The sequence below is a fragment of the Chaetura pelagica genome, unplaced genomic scaffold (genome assembly GCF_000747805.2).
Source record: "Chaetura pelagica isolate M959 unplaced genomic scaffold, ChaPel_1.0 scaffold34, whole genome shotgun sequence".
Taxonomy (NCBI): Eukaryota; Metazoa; Chordata; class Aves; order Apodiformes; family Apodidae; genus Chaetura; species Chaetura pelagica.
The window spans coordinates 1744753-1765549 of record NW_009952895.1 but is presented as its reverse complement, the minus strand read 5'-3'; the positions used below and the strand labels follow the sequence as shown (position 1 = coordinate 1765549).

Genomic DNA, 20797 nt, shown 5'->3' with positions numbered 1-20797 from the left:
AGCCGGTAGATTGTGCCCACTTTCCATGCCTTGAAGCGTGTGGGTGTCCTCTCATTCCCGTCTAGGGTTTTCTTGTACCAGAAAGAGGTCACGGTGATAAAGTGAAGGGTTCCACCCATGTCCTGGCGGATCCAGAAAATGTCAGAGTCATCCCTGTTGGTCAGACACTCCAGCTCCAGCTGTTCTCCCTCCCGTGGGTGGTTGATGTTCCTGTCACGAAACCTGGCTGTCAACTGGTACCTCTGGCCACGGATCCCAGGGCAGCCTGTGGGAGAGACACCCTCATGGGAACGGCTCAGGAAGAGCTGTGTCCCCTCTGTGCACACCTCCTTCGCTGTCCATGGGGTGTGAGGTTGAATGTCAATGCTGTTGTGGTGACCTGAAGGAGTCCTTGCTGGGATTGCGTGTGGAGGGTGCTCAGCAATCAGCCTCCTGGGCTTTAGAGGTGGGTGCAGCCCTGCAGAAAAGCCTTTCAGCTGCCTTCTCAGGGACGTTACCCCTTCCAGCTTATCTGGTGTCTCCCTGGAAACACAGACTGCTACATTTCCTCTTTTCCCCCTTCCCTCTCTCCTCCAGCAGCACTTTTCTCCCCGGGCTCCCTTCCCATGGCTGCCCCGCGCTGGCTGAGGTGATGCTGCCGCTACCTGCACCGAGGGAGCAGATCCCCAGGTCAGCCTCCTTGGCTTGCTTCTCACAATATCACAGTATCATTCCAGTTGGAAAAGTCCTTCAAGATCATTGAGTCCAACCACCACCCTAACTCTGCCACATCCATCACTAATCCCTTTCCCCTGGCTCTACATCTGTCTTTTTTGATGTCTCTAGGGATGGTGGCTCAACCACCTCCTCAGACAGCCTGGATCACCAAGTCCAACTCCTGCCCCTCCCCACCTCCCTTTGGCTGTTTATCCCAATGTCTTGGATTCAGTGGAAAGGGTTTCCTTGCCCCTCCCGGTGAGTGCGATGCAGAACCCCGTGTCCATACTCACAGAGCTCCAGAGCCAGCAGAAGGAGCAGTGCAGGAGCCCTGGCCATCTCCTGCCAAGGGTGGCCTCCTCAGGACGGTGCAGCAGAGCAGAGGAACGTTCCTGCTGCCTTGGGAGGCTCTGTCACACTTTGGGGTGGTCCGTGAGCTGAAACCCACCAGAAAGCTCCGTGCCCCAGGGGGATGTTGTTTTGTGCTTTTGTTAAACTCCTTGTGGTTTTCTTCTCTAACCACAGGGGCTTCCGCCCTGCCAACAAGCTTCACCCTTGCTGCTGCCTCCAGGTGACCACTTGCCCGTGGATATGGGAGATGCTTTCTGGAGCTTTGCACAAACAACAGCAGCAGTTTCACCAGACTTTTTCAAAAGCAGAGCCTTCGTGAGACCAAAGAGGGAAAATTCCTGATTCCCACGTCTCAGCATGGTTCCAATGAAGGTGAACATGCTGGCATATGGAGATGGAGAACATTTGCCAGGGCTATCACTCTGCTGTAGTGGGGGGATCCCTAACTACTATATATTTAGTTATATATTTATATAACTATATATTTAGGAGCTTTAAAGTCAGGTACAACTTCTGCTCTCATGACAGTAGCTTGTTTTCAATTGAAAGTTTTCAGCTGCACCTGATTTGATTTCACTTGTTTCTCTGACAAAAACTCAGGCCCTCCACAGAGAAATGACTGGACAGCTTAAAAGAATGAAGAAAAATTGAGCCCTACCAATATTAGATTAGCAACTGAGACACTCTGGAAAGGCTGCCAATTTTTTTATCAATCCATTTACAGAAGTTTTACAAAAACATGAAGAGTATTCACTTCCATGCCTGAAATACCCGTATTTCTGCTCTGCTCTCCTTGAATAGTTGAATGCTTTCAAGATATACCTGCTTATTGAAAAGCATGTTTATTGAAAAAATAACTGTAGTATTTAAAAAATAATATAGAATATATAATTATACATTCTGTAGTCCATTTTCCAAATAGATTATAGAATAGAGAATATACTTGGAATGTAAGTATAGAATATAAATGATAAAATAATAATAAGATATTATTGCAACATGTGATTTTTTGACCTCTTTTACAGTCTTTCACTCCCCAGACCCAGTGTCATGGGAGGCCAATTCCTGTGCTGGCTAAGAGGTGGGAGAAGTGAAGCAGAGGTGGACAGTAAGGTCAAGTTGCCTCAAGAGCTGGGATTTCAAAAGAAGCTGCAGGCAGAGGGAAAAGCTCTTGGTTTTGAAAAAAAAAAAATGTCTGCCCATGGAAGTTTCAAAGGAGTTTCCCTGTAGCTGTCCTGGTCATACAAATCCTCTTCTCCTAGGGCCAAGATCTGTGCACAGAGTCCTTGCAGGGTAGAAGAATGGTGGGTTTAGTTCACTTAAGCATTCACAGAGGCCAGAGTGTGCTGCTGGTGTGGGGTGTTGGAGGCAGGGATGCTTGGGGACCCCCCCTGCAGCTTCCCTGGAGGGCTGGGGCCTGGGGTCACCTGAGCTTCTGGGTGGGCATCACAGCCCAGGAAGGCCAGCTCAGGCTGCACCCCTGCCTGCTTCATTGCTGTGTCATTTAGGGGAAACATCCATCTCAGGGAGGACCCATGGCTGCTTTTGAGATCAAGTCCTCCAGAAAAAAATATATTAGAGGGGAGAGCAGCAGTTCCCTGCTGCTGGGAGGGGAGGGAGGACTGGGGATTCTGGAGCCACACGGTCCTTGGATCTGGGGCAGCTGTAAGGACACAGGCAGGACAGGAGATCCCTGTATCTTCTTCAGCTGTAAAAACAGCTGCTGTCCTTCCCACCTGTGCTGGTGGGGACAGGAGGTGTCTGACCCCCTTCTGGTGGTACTCGCTGCAGCTGACACAGCCCTGTGCCCTGTTCAGCAGAGATGAGGGGCTGGGGATGCACCCAGTGCCACCTGCCCTTGGCCAGGTGCTGGATTTCCAGCCCCACGTTGGCCTGGCAGCTCTGGGCAGTGGCTGAGCCACGTTAGCATCCCTGGGGAGACCTGTCCTGCTTCTGGCAGTGCTTGGGGCTCAGCACCCATGGGCCTGAGCCCATGGACGTTGCTGAGGGCTCAGCACACAAGGGCATTCCCCCAACACTCAGGGCCACCAGAAGGGCCATTGCTGTCACTCTGTCACCCTGCTGGGTTTCGGGCCAGCCCCCAGCTGCTGTTTGCTCTCAGAGGTTGTGTTGGCCTTCGGGCTGTGCCAGGTGTTTGGCCTTGGGTGCCTGGCTTTGTCTGGCTTTCCTCTCCCACTTTGGGCTGTTTGCAACCTCCCGTGGGAGAAGGTGCTTTCCCAGACCTGCTCCCCCCGAGCTGTACTTCTGCTTTCACTCCTTCCCAGGCAGAGCCTGTGGCTCTTTGCTTGTTTCCTAATGGTGCCTCGAGGGTCTCGCCTTGATGTGTTCCCTAGAGGTTCAGCCTGATGGTGCTGGAGCCTGAGGTGGGATCAGCCCCCAAGTCCTGCTGGCTCCAGCCATTTGGGGGTTCACAGCAGCTCCAGCTCCACAGAAGTCATGGTCAAGTCCTGCACTGTGGCTGCAGGGCTCATATTTTATTGCCCAGCAAGCAAGGCAGGGGTGTCCCGCAGCACCTCCTGGTGCGTCTTTGTTATCTCCAGGCACATGCACTGCAGACACAGCTGAGTTCTTCAGGTGCTCGATTGCTCTCTTTGCACTTGCTTTGGCAAAAGCTGCTTTGTGCAAGGCAGGTGGTCTGTGAGCTGAAACCCACCAGAAAGCTCCGTGCCCCAGGGGGATGTTTCGTGCTTTTGTTAAACTCCTCGTGGTTTTCTTCTCTAACCACAGGGGCTTCCGCCCTGCCAACAGGCTTCACCCTTGCTGCTGCCTCCAGGTGACCACTTGCCCGTGGATATGGGAGATGCTTTCTGGAGCTTTGCACAAACAACAGCAGCAGTTTCACCAGACTTTTTCAAAAGCAGAGCCTTCGTGAGACCAAAGAGGGAAAATTCCTGATTCCCACGTCTCAGCATGGTTCCAATGAAGGTGAACATGCTGGCATATGGAGATGGAGAACATTTGCCAGGGCTATCACTCTGCTGTAGTGAGGGGATCCCTAACTACTATATATTTAGTTATATATTTATATAACTATATATTTAGGAGCTTTAAAGTCAGGTACAACTTCTGCTCTCATGACAGTAGCTTGTTTTCAATTGAAAGTTTTCAGCTGCACCTGATTTGATTTCACTTGTTTCTCTGACAAAAACTCAGGCCCTCCACAGAGAAATGACTGGACAGCTTAAAAGAATGAAGAAAAATTGAGCCCTACCAATATTAGATTAGTAACTGAGACACTCTGGAAAGGCTGCCAATTTTTTTATCAATCCATTTACAGAAGTTTTACAAAAACATGAAGAGTATTCACTTCCATGCCTGAAATACCCGTATTTCTGCTCTGCTCTCCTTGAATAGTTGAATGCTTTCAAGATATACCTGCTTATTGAAAAGCATGTTTATTGAAAAAATAACTGTAGTATTTAAAAAATAATATAGAATATATAATTATACATTCTGTAGTCCATTTTCCAAATAGATTATAGAATAGAGAATATACTTGGAATGTAAGTATAGAATATAAATGATAAAATAATAATAAGATATTATTGCAACATGTGATTTTTTGACCTCTTTTACAGTCTTTCACTCCCCAGACCCAGTGTCATGGGAGGCCAATTCCTGTGCTGGCTAAGAGGTGGGAGAAGTGAAGCAGAGGTGGACAGTAAGGTCAAGTTGCCTCAAGAGCTGGGATTTCAAAAGAAGCTGCAGGCAGAGGGAAAAGCTCTTGGTTTTGAAAAAAAAAAAATGTCTGCCCATGGAAGTTTCAAAGGAGTTTCCCTGTAGCTGTCCTGGTCATACAAATCCTCTTCTCCTAGGGCCAAGATCTGTGCACAGAGTCCTTGCACATGGTGGGTTTAGTTCACTTAAGCATTCACAGAGGCCAGAGTGTGCTGCTGGTGTGGGGTGTTGGAGGCAGGGATGCTTGGGGACCCCTCCTGCAGCTTCCCTGGAGGGCTGGGGCCTGGGGTCACCTGAGCTTCTGGGTGGGCATCACAGCCCAGGAAGGCCAGCTCAGGCTGCACCCCTGCCTGCTTCATTGCTGTGTCATTTAGGGGAAACATCCATCTCAGGGAGGACCCATGGCTGCTTTTGAGATCAAGTTCTCCAGAAAAAAATATATTAGAAAGGTAAGGACACAGGCAGGACAGGAGATCCCTGTATCTTCTTCAGCTGTAAAAACAGCTGCTGTCCTTCCCACCTGTGCTGGTGGGGACAGGAGGTGTCTGACCCCCTTCTGGTGGTACTCGCTGCAGCTGACACAGCCCTGTGCCCTGTTCAGCAGAGATGAGGGGCTGGGGATGCACCCAGTGCCACCTGCCCTTGGCCAGGTGCTGGATTTCCAGCCCCACGTTGGCCTGGCAGCTCTGGGCAGTGGCTGAGCCACGTTAGCATCCCTGGGGAGACCTGTCCTGCTTCTGGCAGTGCTTGGGGCTCAGCACCCATGGGCCTGAGCCCATGGACGTTGCTGAGGGCTCAGCACACAAGGGCATTCCCCCAACACTCAGGGCCACCAGAAGGGCCATTGCTGTCACTCTGTCACCCTGCTGGGTTTCGGGCCAGTCCCCAGCTGCTGTTTGCTCTCAGAGGTTGTGTTGGCCTTCGGGCTGTGCCAGGTGTTTGGCCTTGGGTGCCTGGCTTTGTCTGGCTTTCCTCTCCCACTTTGGGCTGTTTGCAACCTCCCGTGGGAGAAGGTGCTTTCCCAGACCTGCTCCCCCCGAGCTGTACTTCTGCTTTCACTCCTTCCCAGGCAGAGCCTGTGGCTCTTTGCTTGTCGTGCAGCCATGTCTTGCACCCTGTGCAGCCACAGGACACCAGCCTGCAGAGCAGAATGGCTGAGAAGTAGTGAATATATTCACTATTTCTAACAAATATGCCTGGACAGGGCCTTCACAAGCTGTGCAGCCACCTGCCCCTGCTGTCTGCTCTCAAAGTGTTCATTAACCAAGTCTGATCAACCAGCCTTTGGTTTACTCCTGCTCCTTTTGACAGCTCTTGTAGCAAAGAAAAATATTAAAGTCGTGGTCCATGGCAGGGAAGAAATGTCTGTCTCACAGTGCAAGCCCAATTCTGCATCCTGTAAGGTCCTCCCCAGGTCACATCCAGGCAGGACTCAGCACCGTGGAGGAAGGGTTGGTATTTTCTCCCTGCCTGCTCAAGGTGGGGGAGCCACTGGGATTTACTGCCTGTGGATACGAAGCCACAGCCTCCGCCGCAGACCTGGGAAGAGATGGTGTCCATCAGCCCCAGGACCTACTCCCATCTCCCCATTCCTGATCCTGGGCTGTCCTGTGGCCTGACACCCCTCATTGTCCACCTGGGCTGGCAGGATACTTACGGTGGAGGTGGTGGGCAGTGGGGACCAGGCTCAGCAGGAGGACCAGGGCACCGGTGGCCAGTGGGATCCAGACCAGGGGGCTGCAGGCACCTGGAGAGGAGGAGGGGAGATGGTGTGGAGTTGCCCTCCCAGATCAGCACCCAGCACCATCCCACCTTGGCAGCTTTGGGGGGTGAAGGGTGGGGAGGAGAGTAAAGCCAGGAAGGTCCTCAGGAGGAGTGGAGGACAAGACCATCACCCTGGACATCCCTTGGGGGATGTATTACATCTGAAGGCATTGCAGGGAACTTGGCCATGAGCCCCAGTGACCCTTTTTGTGCTGTTTTGAATTTCCCGTGCCTGGAGGACTAACACTGCACCCACAGGGGCTGTACACCCAAGTGACACCAGAGCTCAGGCAGAGCTAAATGGAAGTACCTCCCAAACCCTTGTATACCCCAGGGAACTGCTCATAAAAGCAGAATTCAGCTCCATGTGGAGCAGTGGGTCTAGGCAGACCTGGATGCCCACCCCGGCAGGGTCCTTTTGTGGTTGCCACCTCCCCTGCCCCTGGACACCCTCCAGTTGAACCCTCAGAAGCTCAGCAACCCCTCTTTGCAAAACAGCCTGAGCCAACCTGCTGCTGTACCTTTCTTGCTGGCAGCTTTGCTTTTGGTTATGCACTGCACGGGTTTTTTGGAGGTTGGTGCCAGAGTGGTCTTCAGAGGCAGAGGCAGAACATCAACTGGTGGATAAGGAGGAGAAGAGGGTGGTAAATATGGCACCGACTGCAGTGAAGGTCTCAAACAAGCAGGCAGGACGGGCTGGAAATGTTGGCTTTTAAATTTAGTCCCATCTGAGGATGGCCACAAAGTCCTGGGTCATCTGGAGGGGTGGGAGCTTGACCTGAACCTTGTGGTGCCCACAGGAGTTACCAAGAGCTTGTAAAAGTGTTAATGAAAACCAGGTACCAGGCAAGCAAGGGCAGAAGGTTAAGAAAGGGAAAAAGGAAACTTCCTTGAGCTACATTTAATTCCAGGAACCATCTGATCAGTGTTGCGTGAAATCGCAGGTAGCAGATTTCAGTAGCTCTGAGGAGCTTTTAAGGGATCCTTGGATCATTTCCATAGTCAGGTTGCTCTATTCTTTGCTCAAAAATTGGATTTTAATTTATTTTTTCCCTGATAAAATGAAGGCAAGATTTATTATGGTGTATCTGAATTTTAATGGAGAGCATGAATCTCTCTGTAAAGTTGGAAAATATCCCAGTCATGTCATTAAACAGCTGTACATCCAACTGCTCAAACACCACTTATTGACAATTTTGGGTGATTTGAAACTAATTTTTTTTCTGCTTCTATCCAGGATTGAAGTTCCTATGGAAACCACCGTTCTTTTACATGAAAAGGTGAGCGAAATCAAGTGTCTGGGATTTTTCTGGACAACTTCTCCCTTTTTACATTAGAATAGGCTTAAAGAAAAGAAACTTCCAGACAATTTGTTTTATCATGTGTACTAAAGGAAAAAAAGAAAATAGCCATCAAAGCCTGAGTCCTCCCAGATCACCTGCTGGTGTTTAGTTTTAATTGGAGTGTCCTTGATCATGTTGAATCTCAGCCCTGTTTTTCATGCTTTGCTTTGCACAAAGATATGGTGCCCAGCTGATAAAAAACCAGTTCTCCTTTATCTTAAACGAGCTTTTCTTTCAGCCAGCAAGAATCCAAAAGAGATTTCTCAGCCAGCTCAATGTGCAGGGCATATCTGCAAAACAATTAAAACAAACTAGAAGGGCTGGGGCACTGGGGCTGCTTTTTAACTCGTTAAATAAGTTATTTGTCTCCTTAAAAGCCTGCAAAGAAAGGGATTAATTCTAATTCAAATGTATTAGTTTTTCTACAGCACCTTCTGCTCTGTGGCCAAGGGGAAAAGGGGCTAAAAGGAGCTGCTGGATGACCCAGGGTCTGTAAAGCATCACTCTCCCCGTGCCACCTGCAGAGAGCTCTGGTTTCTGGTTGGAGCTCCCCAATGGTGGTGGGTTGTGAGCTTTGAGGGATAAATCCCATTTTGATCCCTTATGTGAAGGACAGGTTTGAAAGCTGCAGTCAGATGCACCCCAGAGGTGCCAGGGGTGATGCCCTCTGGCTTTGGTGCTGCTCTTGTCACTTGGAGAAAGGATAAGGAAGAACCAGGGCATGGAAGGAGCCAGGAGCTGAGCAGGACACACAGGCAGTCTCTCATTTAAAGTACCAGAGAGGGTGAGAAGAGCACAGGGCATGGCAATACCAGGGGCTGAGGGACTTCCCATAGAAATCCTAAAACATTGTGTACAGCTCTGGAGCTCTCAGCACAAGAAAGATCTGTTGGGAAGGGTCCAGAGAAGGGCCACCAAGATGATCAAAGGCCTGGAGCAGCTCTGCTATGAAGACAGGCTGAGAGAGTTGGGGTGTTCAGCCTGGAGAAGAGAAGGCTCCGGGGAGACCTGAGAGCTCCTTCCAGTGCCTGAAGGGGCTCTAGGAAAGCTGGGAGGGGCTTTTCATGAGAGAGGGCAGTGATAGGACAAGGGGTAATGGTTTTAAACTGAGAGAGGGGAGATTTAGGTTAGATACTAGGAAGAAATTCTTCACTCTAAGGGTGGTGACGAACTGGAATGGGTTGCCCAGGGAGGTTGTTGATGCCCCATCCCTGGAGGTTTTTAAGGCCAGGTTGGATGAGGTTTTGTGCAACCTGGTCTAGTGGTGGGGTTCCCTGCTCATGGCAGGGGGGTTGGAACTTGATGATCTTTAAGGTCCCTTCCAATCTTAACCATTCTTTGATTCTAAGATTCTATGACCAACTCAGTGCTCAAGGCATGACCACAGCAGAGCAACTGCTGGTGGCAAAATGACTACCACATGCAGCTGGCCTAGAATTGAGCTATTTTCTGCATTTTCTGCCTTACCCAGTCTTATAGATCTTTTTGGAAAAGTCCCAGAGCCCCAACCCTGCATCTCTAAACTGAGAATGCTCTATCCACACACACCACCCCTCACCGAGGGGATCTCTTTGTAGCCTGCTGGGGGCACGTTTTGGAGTTCTGGGGGTGCTGCTTACCCACACTGAGCCGTGTCCCAGTGCCCAGGAGGAGCTGGGAGGCCTGGGAGATGGAGCAGTAATAGGTGCCATTGTCTGAGGCATGGAGCTGGCTGATGTGCAGGCTGAAGGAGCTGCGGGAACTCGCCACGTGGACACGGAACTTCTCCTGGCTGATGTTTGTGCCATACACAGCTTTGCCCAACGTGCTGGAAAACATCAAGAACTGGAAATTTTGCCTCTCCTGGCTCCAGCGGTACCAGTACACCCCAGTATGCTCCTTCTTCAGCTCACAGAGGATTTCTGTTTTATTGTTAGTTTGGGCTAAAATATGCTCTGGAGTCTGGGATAAAAGTAGATTCATACAGAAGCCTAAGGAAAAAAAAAAAAAAAGACAGAAATATACAGTTATTAATTTATTGCCAGTATTTTCTTCCATACTAAGCACAGATTTCCTTCGTGAGCTGAAAAGGACCAAGTAGTCACAAACCAGGGGATCATGTAAGTGAGAAATGGGAGCATCTTTATCAGGATGCTCCCATATTCCCCCAGGAGCTTTTTTGGGTCCCCAGCTGGTTTTTGCTCAAGCCAAGTCACACAGGTAGAGTTTGCCTTGTAAACACTCAGCTAGGGTGGAGGCTCAGAGGTAGAGGGTTGGGGGAAGGATGAGGAGGGTATCCTTGGGGCAGTATGTGCAGGGAAGGGCATCTCCACCTTCACCCCTCCTGCCCTTCTTTTCCCTCTCATTTCTGGGGAAGTTTCACCCCTCTTTCAACACATTTCTTCTGAGCCTCTTAAATGATTTGCCAGATTTTTATTCTAACAGATGTAACACTGTGGGAAATGTCATCTCAGGTGCATAAAATGATCAAAACCATGCAAAACATCTCAAAATGATCCAAATTGGTATTAGCTTTCAGACAACATTATTTTTCTACAGATTTCCAGACCTGGGGAAGGAGAGGGAGGGAGGGGAGTTGGAGGGGTTGAAAGCTTTTGTTTGGCATCACATCGTCCTGTTTGGGCTTTGCAGCTTGTATGGAAATTATCTGAGATGTGTTTGGCCTGGGCAGATGTGAAGGGTATCTCTGTGTGAGTGAGGATGTGTCCTTGTGAAAAGGATAACAGGTGACTTGTGATCCTTTCTGTTCAGTAAACAGTCCTACAAAGATGCAGATACTCCAAGACCAAGTGAAAAACAGCCCTCTGAAGATAAGGATGCTCTCTCTTCCCCCGTCTGTTTCCCAGGCTTGTTTTAAAGCTGTGCAAAAACGCTCCACGAAACATGTGGTTTTGACTTTTTTTGGCTTTTTTTTTTTACCTTAAAATGCCCCTATTCCTTCAAAATCCAAAGCTGCTGGTAGTGATGGCTGCAAACAGCCCCATGCAGCCCTGCAAACCCAGTGGTGTGGAAATGGATTTGTGTGGCCACAGGAACACCTGAAGCCATCTCTCTGGCTCATGGCCCTGATGTCTCCCATGGCCCTCATGTCTTCCATCTCCCCAGGGGGGACAGGCAGAGAAGAAGGCTCTGGTGACTGGCAGGGGTTCAGAGCTGTTCTCTGTCTCTGCATCAATGCCCCCATCTCTGCTGAGGTGCTGCAGAGATGAGCAGACTTCAGCCCTAACACTGCGATGCTGAAATTCTGGCACTGCACAGTGGCAGCCACAGCCTTTCACCACATCCTCTGGTGCTGAGACAATATAAATGTCTACTTATTATTAAAATACATGATTTCCAGAGTTGTTGTGGTTTTTTTTTTTCAGCAATCTTCCCAATTGTTGCTCTGGCAACCTGTCGTGTGTTTTTTTAGGGAGTAAACTGTGTGTGGCTGTGGGGCATGGTGGCTTCAGTGTCCCCTGAGGTCTGACTCTGCTGGGCACAAGAAAATCAACCCTAGGAAAACCTTTTCCTTGAGCTATTGGAGAGATTTTTTTAGATGAATGAGAAGGGATGCTAGAGGATGCTCAGCTGAGCTCTGAGCCAGTGGTAAAATTCCAGCAGGATAAGCTGGGACACAGTCAGAGCAGAAAAGCTCATCCTTGCCATACCTTCTTTCCCCAAAACCTCCCTGTTCCCTTACCTGGTGTATATTCTCACAGGATACCTCAGGGAATCAGGGTGGGATGGGTTTGTTTCCATGTGCTTGGCCAGACCAGCCTGTAGCAGTTTAAAAATGGTCCCTTTTCCCTTTGCATGTGCAGAGCAAACTAATTTATTGAGGTTTTGTCAGCAGGACCCTCCCCGCCCCTCCCCACGTAGATCTATAGGATATTATCAGAGAAGGACAGAATGCCTTAGAGGTCCCCTCCAACCCAAGGTATTCTATCATTCCATGATACTTTGATTGTACATAGGTGCCAGTGAAGTGCCTCAGGATGTCTGGCAGGGACAAGCTCAGCTGTCATCCTTACATATATTTAATGGGGGTTTCAAGCTCTCAACCATTTCCACCTAAGAACGGATGGCACAATTTGTCTTGTAAAGCTTCATTTTGCTGTGACACCAACTGTATATATTCAGCCTAGATCTCCTGCAACCTGTCTGCAACAAGCAGAAGGCAGCCTGGTGTTGTAACACACCAATTCCAGCTGTGGCCCTTGAGAAACATGGAGCCCTTGGATAGATTTAGAAGTAAATTTGCTGGGATGTGGTTTGTCTACACGTTTCACAGGCAGAGGAGACAGGTGCTACTTCAACTTCTCCGTCAGCAATTTCCCACAGTCTGTCTGCACTAAGAGGGTGCAGCTAAAACAAACTCTGAGGTGTCTATATCATTATATATTGCACTGAGAAGAGGAGAGGAAAGGAGAGGAGAGGAGAGGAGAGGAGAGGAGAGGAGAGGAGAGGAGAGGGAGAAGTGAAGTGAGGCAAAAAGAAGACTATTTCAGTTGGAAGGGGCCTAGACTAGATATTAGAAAGAGTTTCTTTACTGAAAGAGTGGTTGGACATTGGAACAGGCTGCCCAGGAAGGTGGTGGAGTCACTATCCCTGGGAGTGTTTAAAAGAAATGTAGATACAGTGCGTAGCAACATGATTTAAGCACTGAACGGGTAGATTAGGTTATGGTTGGTGGATTTAGGTTATGGTTGGACTTGATCTTCAAGATCCTTTCCAACCAGGATGATTCTGTGATTCTGTGAATGATCATCTCAACTGCCTGACCTTTTCAGGGCTGGCCAAAAGCTTAAGCATGTTATTGTCCAAAATCATGCAGTGATAGGTAATAATATCCCGTAGATCTGTACTGTGCCCATAGATTTAAAATGTCACCATCTGGATGCTTTGCAACACATCCTACGTGCTGGAGTGGGGTGGAGGAGAGGCTCCAGAATGATTCTAGATGCCCACAACCCTTAAGAGATGTGTCCCTCTTACCTGGGATCTGGAGAAAGAGGCAGAGATGGAGCCATGGTCGGGCCATCGTGATGGAGTCAATGACAGGGTTTCGTGCCAGTTCCCCCGGTTCCACGCCCGGTCACCGGTGGGTGGTGGGGTTGGCTTCACCCCAGGAGGTCCTTCTCCAGCTCGGCACAGATGTCTCACCAACAGCTGCCAAAGAGCATCTGCCACGGCAGCACCCAGAGCCTCAGCCCTGCAGCTTCTGCTGTGCTGAGCCCCAAGTCCAGGTGTGCATCAGGGCAGCGTCCCCACGCGCTTCCCCAGCACTGCACGGGATCCCCAAGATCCCCTTTAGGGTGAAAAAAAGTAAGAAAACTAATTGATTTTTAACTATGATTCCATCATATTTCATCACCTAGTTTTCCCTCCTCCTTTTCATCTAGCTCCATGCAATTAAAAAATGAAGAATACTGTCTCTAGGTGTTAAAAAACAAAAGCAGAAGAGGATGAATTTTGGCTGGTTTGTCCTCTACTGAAAGAAAAATAATTCAAAATAAGGAAAAAAATGCAATTTGAGGCATGGGTTTGTTTTCTTCAGCAGAGTCGTTAGCAAGTGTTTCTCTTTGAGCCTGGAAAATGCTGCCTGCCAAACGAGCTTGCCATAAAGCAGAGGCTGGAGGCATCACAGCAATCTTTGAAGCCAGGAGCAAGAAACCTCAAAGAAATTTGGTGGCTGAAAAACCACAGAAATAAGGAAATTCTGCTTGGGGCTCCCCACCTTGCATTGGGCGCTGCTGTGGTAGCTGTGACAGCACGTGTCTCAGATGCAGAAATATTTCAATGATAGATAAAACATCAGAGTGGCTTTGAAATGGCTTCTGGAGGGAGAGGTTTGAAGTACTTGGGGTCTGGAAGAGTGAAGTTACATGATGTGGAATTACAGGGGTGAACCTATTGTCAGCAGCCTCCCCTATTTCTGTGTTTGGGGAAAAAAAAAAAGAAGATAAATTCTGTATTATTTTTATTTTTCACTGTCCCCTTGGCTGCCAAGCAGGGTTCATTTATGCCCCCTGCCTTGTGCAGGTACTCGTGGTCCTCAGAAAGCCTCAGCATCTCCTCAGGACTGGCTCCTATCAAGGGGGAATTTCCCAGGGGGGTCTCATGTGGGGACAGTGAGAAACGTCCCCCGGGGTTTGAGCTGGCAGAGGAACAGGAAGAACTCATCTTGCCTCTCATCTTGTACGGTGTCATTCGTTGGTCCGTTCTGGACCAGGTTTTTCCATGCTGCTGTAACACGTCCCCTCCCCTCTTCTGTTTAAGAGAATTTCCTGCTCGAGGTGGGTTGCTAAGCACCAAAAGTCTTGTCACCAAGGGCTCAGCTGCTAAAATTTTGGGTGGGCTGAATCTCTCATTAACCCTTTCCTGGCCCCCAGAAAGTAATTTAGTGCATTCAAATGCATTTCAGTGCAGTTAAGCTCCTGTTTTCAGAGCTGAGCCCCCAGCGTGGGGTGCAGCAACCCTTGCCTCTCCCCTCCTTACCTCCTACTCACCTTTCCTCTTTTGTTTCAAATCACTCCCAAATCTGGACCTCCCCAGAAAAGGGTATGAACACCTCATTTTTGTTTTCATTTTTGTTTGGGTTAGGGGGATATGTATGTTTTTTAAGATTAGAAATGCCACTGCAAGTGAGTTTTCCCTTTATCCCCATGGTGAAGTCAGCGAGTTGAGCCCAGTCTCAATACTGTGCTACATTCCCCCTTTTCTCACTGCTGCTGTCACCTGGAGCATCTTCCAGCTTCCTGGCCAGGATCAAAAGTGCTCCCAGAGGTGGCTTTTGTCACCATTACACCCTGGGACATGGAGCACATTACAGTGGGCACCAAATTCTGCTGCAAGGCTGGTGACACTGGGTTGTTTAAGCAGATCTATTGGCTTTTCTAAGGAGAATTTTTGGTTGGGGAGTATTCCCCAGGATATTATAGCATTTTTAGGACACTTCCCTGCAGCACTTTTACCTATATGTAAAGAAAAAGGAATATTTGCAGTGTAAAAATAGTCTGCGTGCAGAAACAAGGAATCACTTTTATTTTATTTTTTTCTAAGCTGCTGTTTATCACAGTTCAGATATTTAGCAGCAGCCAGAATGTTCTTGGGACTGGATGGTGCTCCTAGGAGAAAACATTTTGGAGGTGGGATGGCTTTGTCTGGCAGCCCATGGCCAACAATAATAAAAGCAGTGTGGGAAGGTGCAGGCAAGCAGCTGGTGTTTATAACATCCCCAGGTTGTTTGGGGCTGCTGTGCTGGGAAGAAAACTGGGGAGGAGAAAAGGATGTAAGTTAAACTGATCTGTTTAACACAAGCAAGATCTGTTGGTGACCTTGTTGGGGCACAGCAGCTCCTCATCACGAGTGTTTGGCTCAGGGCCGGGGCAAGATGGAGGAGATCGCTGAATTTCAGCCTATTAGTGTTATTTGGCTGCACAATTTACTCTTCTTCTGAAATAAAAGACAACCACCCTGGTGCCCAGCCCAGCCACCTCCCTGTCCCATCTCAGTGCCCTCTCTGTGGCTCTTTCCTCCTTACCCATTCCAGGAGCACTTTCTCAGCCCACATCCCAGCTACCTCACCACCCCAACACTAATTTCCTGTGTTTTCACCAGTTTTGTTACATTTTCAACAGCTTTATATTTTCTCCCTCTGAAGGGTTTCTTACAGCAAAGTATTTGCTCTCGGGGTGGGTTGGAGCAAAGCTTTGGGGCAGAAGAAAGGGCTCTGCAGACAAGGGGTCTGCAGATGAGAAGCAGGATCTGGCTGGGGTTTCATCTCTGCTGAACTCCCACGGTGCAGCAGAGGTAGTTGCAGCTGGGTGCAAATGCCAAGCTACAGGAACAGCTGCTATAAAGTACAAGGAAAAAATCCATTCCTTCTGTGCTTTCTGAGATGTAAGGGCTGATTTTAGGGGTTGGGGAGGGCTGGTCAAGGCTGGTCCAACTCAGCCAGTACCAGCAGAACCTGGAAATAAGGGCCTGTTGGGGAAAAACAGGCCACTGGGTGGAAACTCCCCAGGACTTAAGCAGCTACGAGTGAATATTTTATTGCTTTTTAAATTTTTTGAAATGCTTTTATTCCAGGGAAGGCTGTGGCTGCTGGAGTAATTTCATCAAGAGGAAAAACAGGTCGGGTTTTCTTTTCTAAACTGCTCTGAGCTGACATGGTTTGTAGGACGAGACTGGGGGGGGCGATTTGTCTGCCTTTGCAGGTGCAGATTCACAGCTGAACTTCAGCTGGTGCAGTATCAGAGTTGGCCCCATCATGGGGTAGCCCCCAGGTATGTCTGTGTGCCGTGGGCTGGTTTGTTTGTGGCACGGAAAAATGGTGCTTCTGAAGTCCAGAAGCCCCAGTGGAATAAAACTTCTAATTGTGTGAATTCTCCTGCCATTTTGTCTCCCCCCAGCAAGCAGTTTGTGCTTGGAGGGGGGGGCTTGGGGGACCGTGTGCGTTACAGGTGTCAGGTGTGAGCCCCATTTGTGATGTACCCCCAAAAACCCAGGCGCTAACGGTGTGTGCAGCAAGTGAGAAGTCCCTTGGAGGCTTTTGAGAGGACGGATGCTGTGGGGATAGGCTCCAGCTCTCCCTCTTCAGGACACCTGGTGCAAGCAGAGGTTAGCATGAGTGAGTGGTGACTAATCCTGGCCCCCCCCTAAAAGAGATAAGGGGCAGTGCAGCTGCTCCCATGTGATTTCAACCTCCCTAATCAGTTCTGAGGAGGATAAGGAAAGACAAGGAAAGTGTCCTTGGGAAGGCAGGGGGAGAGATGCAGCACCTGCAGGAAAAAAAACACCCAAGAATAAGCAGAGGTGTTATCAGCCCCAAACAACGACCTGCCATGGCTATAAAAGGCCACCGGGACAGGACCTCGCCAACACCTTTGCCTCAAAGGTGCCGAACCTGCCGGACCTCTGCGGCGATCATCTCCAGGATCCTGGGACTGCCAGGACATCCAGCCAAGGATTGGTGAGATCTTATTATCGGGCTCCTACTACACCTCTGCTTCTCTTCACCCCTTCCCACATCCCTTCGCCGTCCCCTCCCCGGGAGCCGGTGGGTCGCGGCTGCTGCCCAGCAGGCCGTGGCCACCCATCCCCACCTCCCCCTTCCCTTGCTGCCAGGCTCTGCACCTCCCTGGGGGGCCCTTTCTGGAGGGGTTTGGTGGTGGGGCTGCAGGTGTGTTGGTGGTGCTGGTGTTATGGTAGCTTTGCCCTGAGAAGGAGCCGTTTCGGATCTCGTTCCCCTTACGATGATGAGTGACATCGTTAGCAACTGGAAGCTGGAGCAGTTTGTGCTCCAGAAGTGCCTCCCCCCAGTTTGGTCCCCGGGGTCTTTCCAGGGGCCAGAGGCGTACCAGCAGCTCTGCCAGCAGTGGGAGAGCTGGTCGGAGGAGTCCAAAAAGCCCAAACCCACCAATAAGTGCAAGAAGCGTGCGGCTTTGCAGGGTTTGTTGATGGTGAGCAGGGAGCTGTCTAAGTTGTTGAAGGAGGCTCTTGAGAACGTGCAGACCTTGGAACAGGGCAAGGTCGAGCTGAAAATGCAGGTGGACAACCTGCGGGCGGAGGTGCAGGGCTTGCGCGGGGACTCCCTGCGGAGCGCGATGGAGATCACCCGGCTGGAGAGCAAGCTAGGCTCCGAGAAGCTGAAAACAGAGGAGCTGGAGAAGGAGGTTGGCAAATGGATGGGGGAGACCCACGACGCGCAGAGCGCCGTGCGGGCAGTCCTGCAGGACGTCCAGCGGGACCGGGGCACCGGGCCCGACCATAAGGTGTGCCATGCCAAGATCCAGGAGCTGCAGGCAGAGCTGGGGGTGTCGAGGGGTATCGTGGCTGCCATCCAGGGCAAGCGGGGCCGGTTCGGGAACGGGGAGGGAGAGGAGTTCTTGGACCCGCACCCGCCCCACTATGACTATGAGGATGATGTGTGGGGTGCCAACGGCCCCACCCGGCCGTCCCCCTATGCTCCTCTGCGGGAGGAGATGTGCCAGCTGCAGGGAGGGGAGGCAGAGGCTTCCAAAATTAAAAAGAGCCCCCCTGACGAGCCAGCCAGCCATAGCCCACTCCAGGCCATAGATACTAACAGGGCTGTGCTCTGGTTTAGCCCTGAGCAGCTCAAAACAGCGGGGAAGATGCTGGGCCCGTTGACAAAGGAGTCTGCAGTCAACTGGCTGTCCAAGGCCCAGCGGCTGCCCATGTCCCAGAGTGGCAACTCAATGAGCGACCTGATAGACGTGGTGAGAAAGTGCATGAAACCAGATGATTTTGCAGCTCTGCCGGGGGATGTGCAGATGGGCAATGTCCAGGACATCGGGCATGTCCAGTCAGCTGTGCTGAAGCTGTTTTTCCCAGAGGTCAACCCCTTAGTGCTCTTCCACCAGGAGAAGCAAAACCCGGAGGAGCGTCCGGATGCTTATGTTAACCGTAAAAAGATGCTCTACCAGATGGCTGGGCTGCCCGGCTCAAAGGAGTCCCCCCTTGATTTTGACAGGCCTGAATTCAAGGAGCCTCTGGTGGTGGGGCTGACGCCCCCATTGAGGGTGATTGCTGGTGGGGATGCAGCCAGGAAGCCGCTCTCAGAGCTGGAGCAGATCCTGACCCAGAATTTTGAGCTGCAAAAGCAGGCATTCCCAGGGTACATGCTGGGGGGGAAGAAAGGCAAAACCTCAGCCATGTCCTTCCAAACTGGGGGGATGAGAAAAATGCAAGGAGACAACCGAAAAGAACCTGATGGCAAGGGTGGTCTGGGCAAGGAGAACCAGCAAGGGATGAGGTTTCAGAAGTCTAGCCCATGGCGGGCTGAGCTGAGGAGGCGCCTGATAAAATACGAGAAGCAGGAGGACATCGACGGGTTGCCGGACTCGGAGCTCTTCCAAAAACTGGTCATGCACGAGGCCAAAAAGCACAGCAGCTCCAACCCGATTGACCCGGGGTCTAAGGCTCAGCAATAGGGCTGCCAGGCACCCGCATCGCCCCTTTTTGTGGCACCGATTAAGACCGATTCATGGGGGCGCCTGATAGTTGATGTAACTATTGGAGGGGGGGTGCTTGGACAAGTGATGGTAATTGATACTGGTGCCTCTTATTCAATTCTGAACCTGGCCCCTGGCAAGGCTGGGCTCTTCCAAACCTCTGAAATAATTAAATTGACAGGGCCAAACGGCAAAAAATTCTCAGTGCCCTTCACTGGGCTTGTACCCTTTGAAATTGGGACTGCCAAAGGGTCTGAAAAATTTGGGAAAATGGAAATGAAGGGAAAGCCAGGGATTTTAGCCATCTCTGCGCTGACAGCTATGGGGGTGGTGGTGGACTTGGCAAACCAGGCGCTGTTACGCTGCCCTCAAAGTGACTTGCCTGTCATCCCAGCGAGCCACAGGGTGATGGCAGTGAAAGCCCCCGAGCTCCTGGTCCACCCTGAGTGGGAACCCCGGGTGAAACGGGTCACAGAGAAGTTTCCCCAAGTCTGGGCAAGAAGCAAGCTGGACTGTGGGCAGATTGATGCTGTGGTGGTGGTCAAAGGGCCAGATCCCCCTCCTCAGACGCAGCCGCAGTACCCGGCTGAGGCTGAGGACGGGTTGTGGGACACCATCCAAACCTTGCTGGAGCAGGGGGTGCTGGTGGAGCAGCAAAGCACCTGCAACGCTCCGGTGTGGCCCCTGCGGAAAGCTGACGGGAAAACGTGGAGGCTGATGGTTGACTTCAGCACCCTGAACCGCGTCACCCCACTGCGGACCTGCGCGGTGGCCAAGCACCCCGACATCATGGCTGCCATCTCCCAGGGTTCTGAGTGGTTCTCTGTGCTCAGCCTGACCAGCCCATCCTTCGCCATCCCCTTGCACCCTGACTCCTGGCACAAGTTTGCCTTCACCCTTCAAGGACGGCAATTTGCCTTCACCCGCGTCCCCCCGGGCTTCAACAACAGCCCCGCCATCTGCCACGCGCACGTGGTGAGGATGTGGGAGAAGCTCAGGCACCGGGAGAGCGTGCTGTCCTGCGCCGGGGACATCCTCATCCACACCCGGACCAAGGAGGAGAACCTGGAGGTGCTGGCGGAGGTGCTGGAGGCTGTCCAGAAGATGGGATTCAGGATCAGCCCCACAAAGGCCCAGCTGTGCTGGAAGGAGGTCTCCTACCTGGGGGTGACCCTGGGGGTGGAAGGGCGCTCACTGGAGAAGCAGAGGGTTGAGCTAATACGGAAGGTGTCGGCACCAGCCGATGCCACTACCCTGAGGTCCTTCCTGGCTCTCCTGAGGTTCTCCAGGGAGTTTGTTGAGGGCTATGCAGAAAAAGCTGCCCCCCTCTGCCACCTCCTGAGGAAGGACACCCCCTGGGAGTGGGGGCCAGAGCAGGAGGAGGCGGTGAAGGTTCTAAAGGAGAGCGTGACACGAGCCCCCATGCTGGCACGTCCCCAGGGGGACAGGCCCTATGTGCTGCAGCTGGCCAGCACCGGGAAGGGGCTGCAGGCCACCCTGAGCCAGCAGCACGATGCCGTCCTCCTCCCTGTGGCCCATGCTTCCCGCCTCCTGACGCCGGCCGAGCAGCAGCTCACCGACTACGAGCGGGAGGCGTTAGCCTTGACCTGGGCCGTGCAGCGCTGGGCCTACCTGGTGGGGACAGCCCCGGTGCTGCTGAAAACCTCCCGCAGCCCGATCAGGTACCTCTTGTCAGGCAAGGGGGACGAGCGTCCGCCGCGCTGCCCCAGAATGGCCAACTGGGTGTTGGCTTTGACTGACAGGGAAGCCCGTGGGGAAGTGAGGGAGGCCTCTCCCGGTGCCTACCAGGTGTTAATCAGTGGGGACAGGGACGGGGAGGAACCGGGGGGAGCCCTGGCCGAGCCCAGGCTGCGGCGGGCGCCCCTGTTTGAGAGTGGCCTCAGCCTGGCGGAGGCCAAGGACAGAGGCTGCGTCGTGTGGTTCGTGGACGGGACCAACTACCACAAGGAAGGGGCGCCCTACACC

At 51.4% G+C, this 20797-nt stretch overlaps 1 protein-coding gene across 1 annotated transcript; it reads right to left on the bottom strand.

Moving 5' to 3' along the window:
• Positions 1-6244: 6244 nt before the first annotated feature.
• CD8B (CD8b molecule) lies at positions 6245-12876 on the bottom strand. Its single transcript, XM_009995615.1, has 5 exons — positions 12831-12876; positions 9473-9823; positions 7032-7127; positions 6404-6493; positions 6245-6285 (listed from the first exon to the last, which is right to left on the bottom strand). The coding sequence occupies exons 1-5, from the start codon at positions 12874-12876 to the stop codon at positions 6245-6247; spliced, it is 624 nt and encodes a 207-aa protein (XP_009993917.1).
• Positions 12877-20797: the final 7921 nt, after the last annotated feature.

Bases quoted from the DNA above. Each gene is read 5' to 3' on its own strand.
- CD8B (XM_009995615.1), bottom strand. From the start codon at position 12,876: ATGGCCCGACCATGGCTCCATCTCTGCCTCTTTCTCCAGATCCCAG. The intron at 6,494-7,031 runs GTACAGCAGCAG...CCTCCTCTCCAG, and splicing joins CAAAGCTGCCAGCAAGAAAG to GTGCCTGCAGCCCCCTGGTC. The intron at 6,286-6,403 runs GTAAGTATCCTG...ATCTCTTCCCAG, and splicing joins CACTGCCCACCACCTCCACC to GTCTGCGGCGGAGGCTGTGG.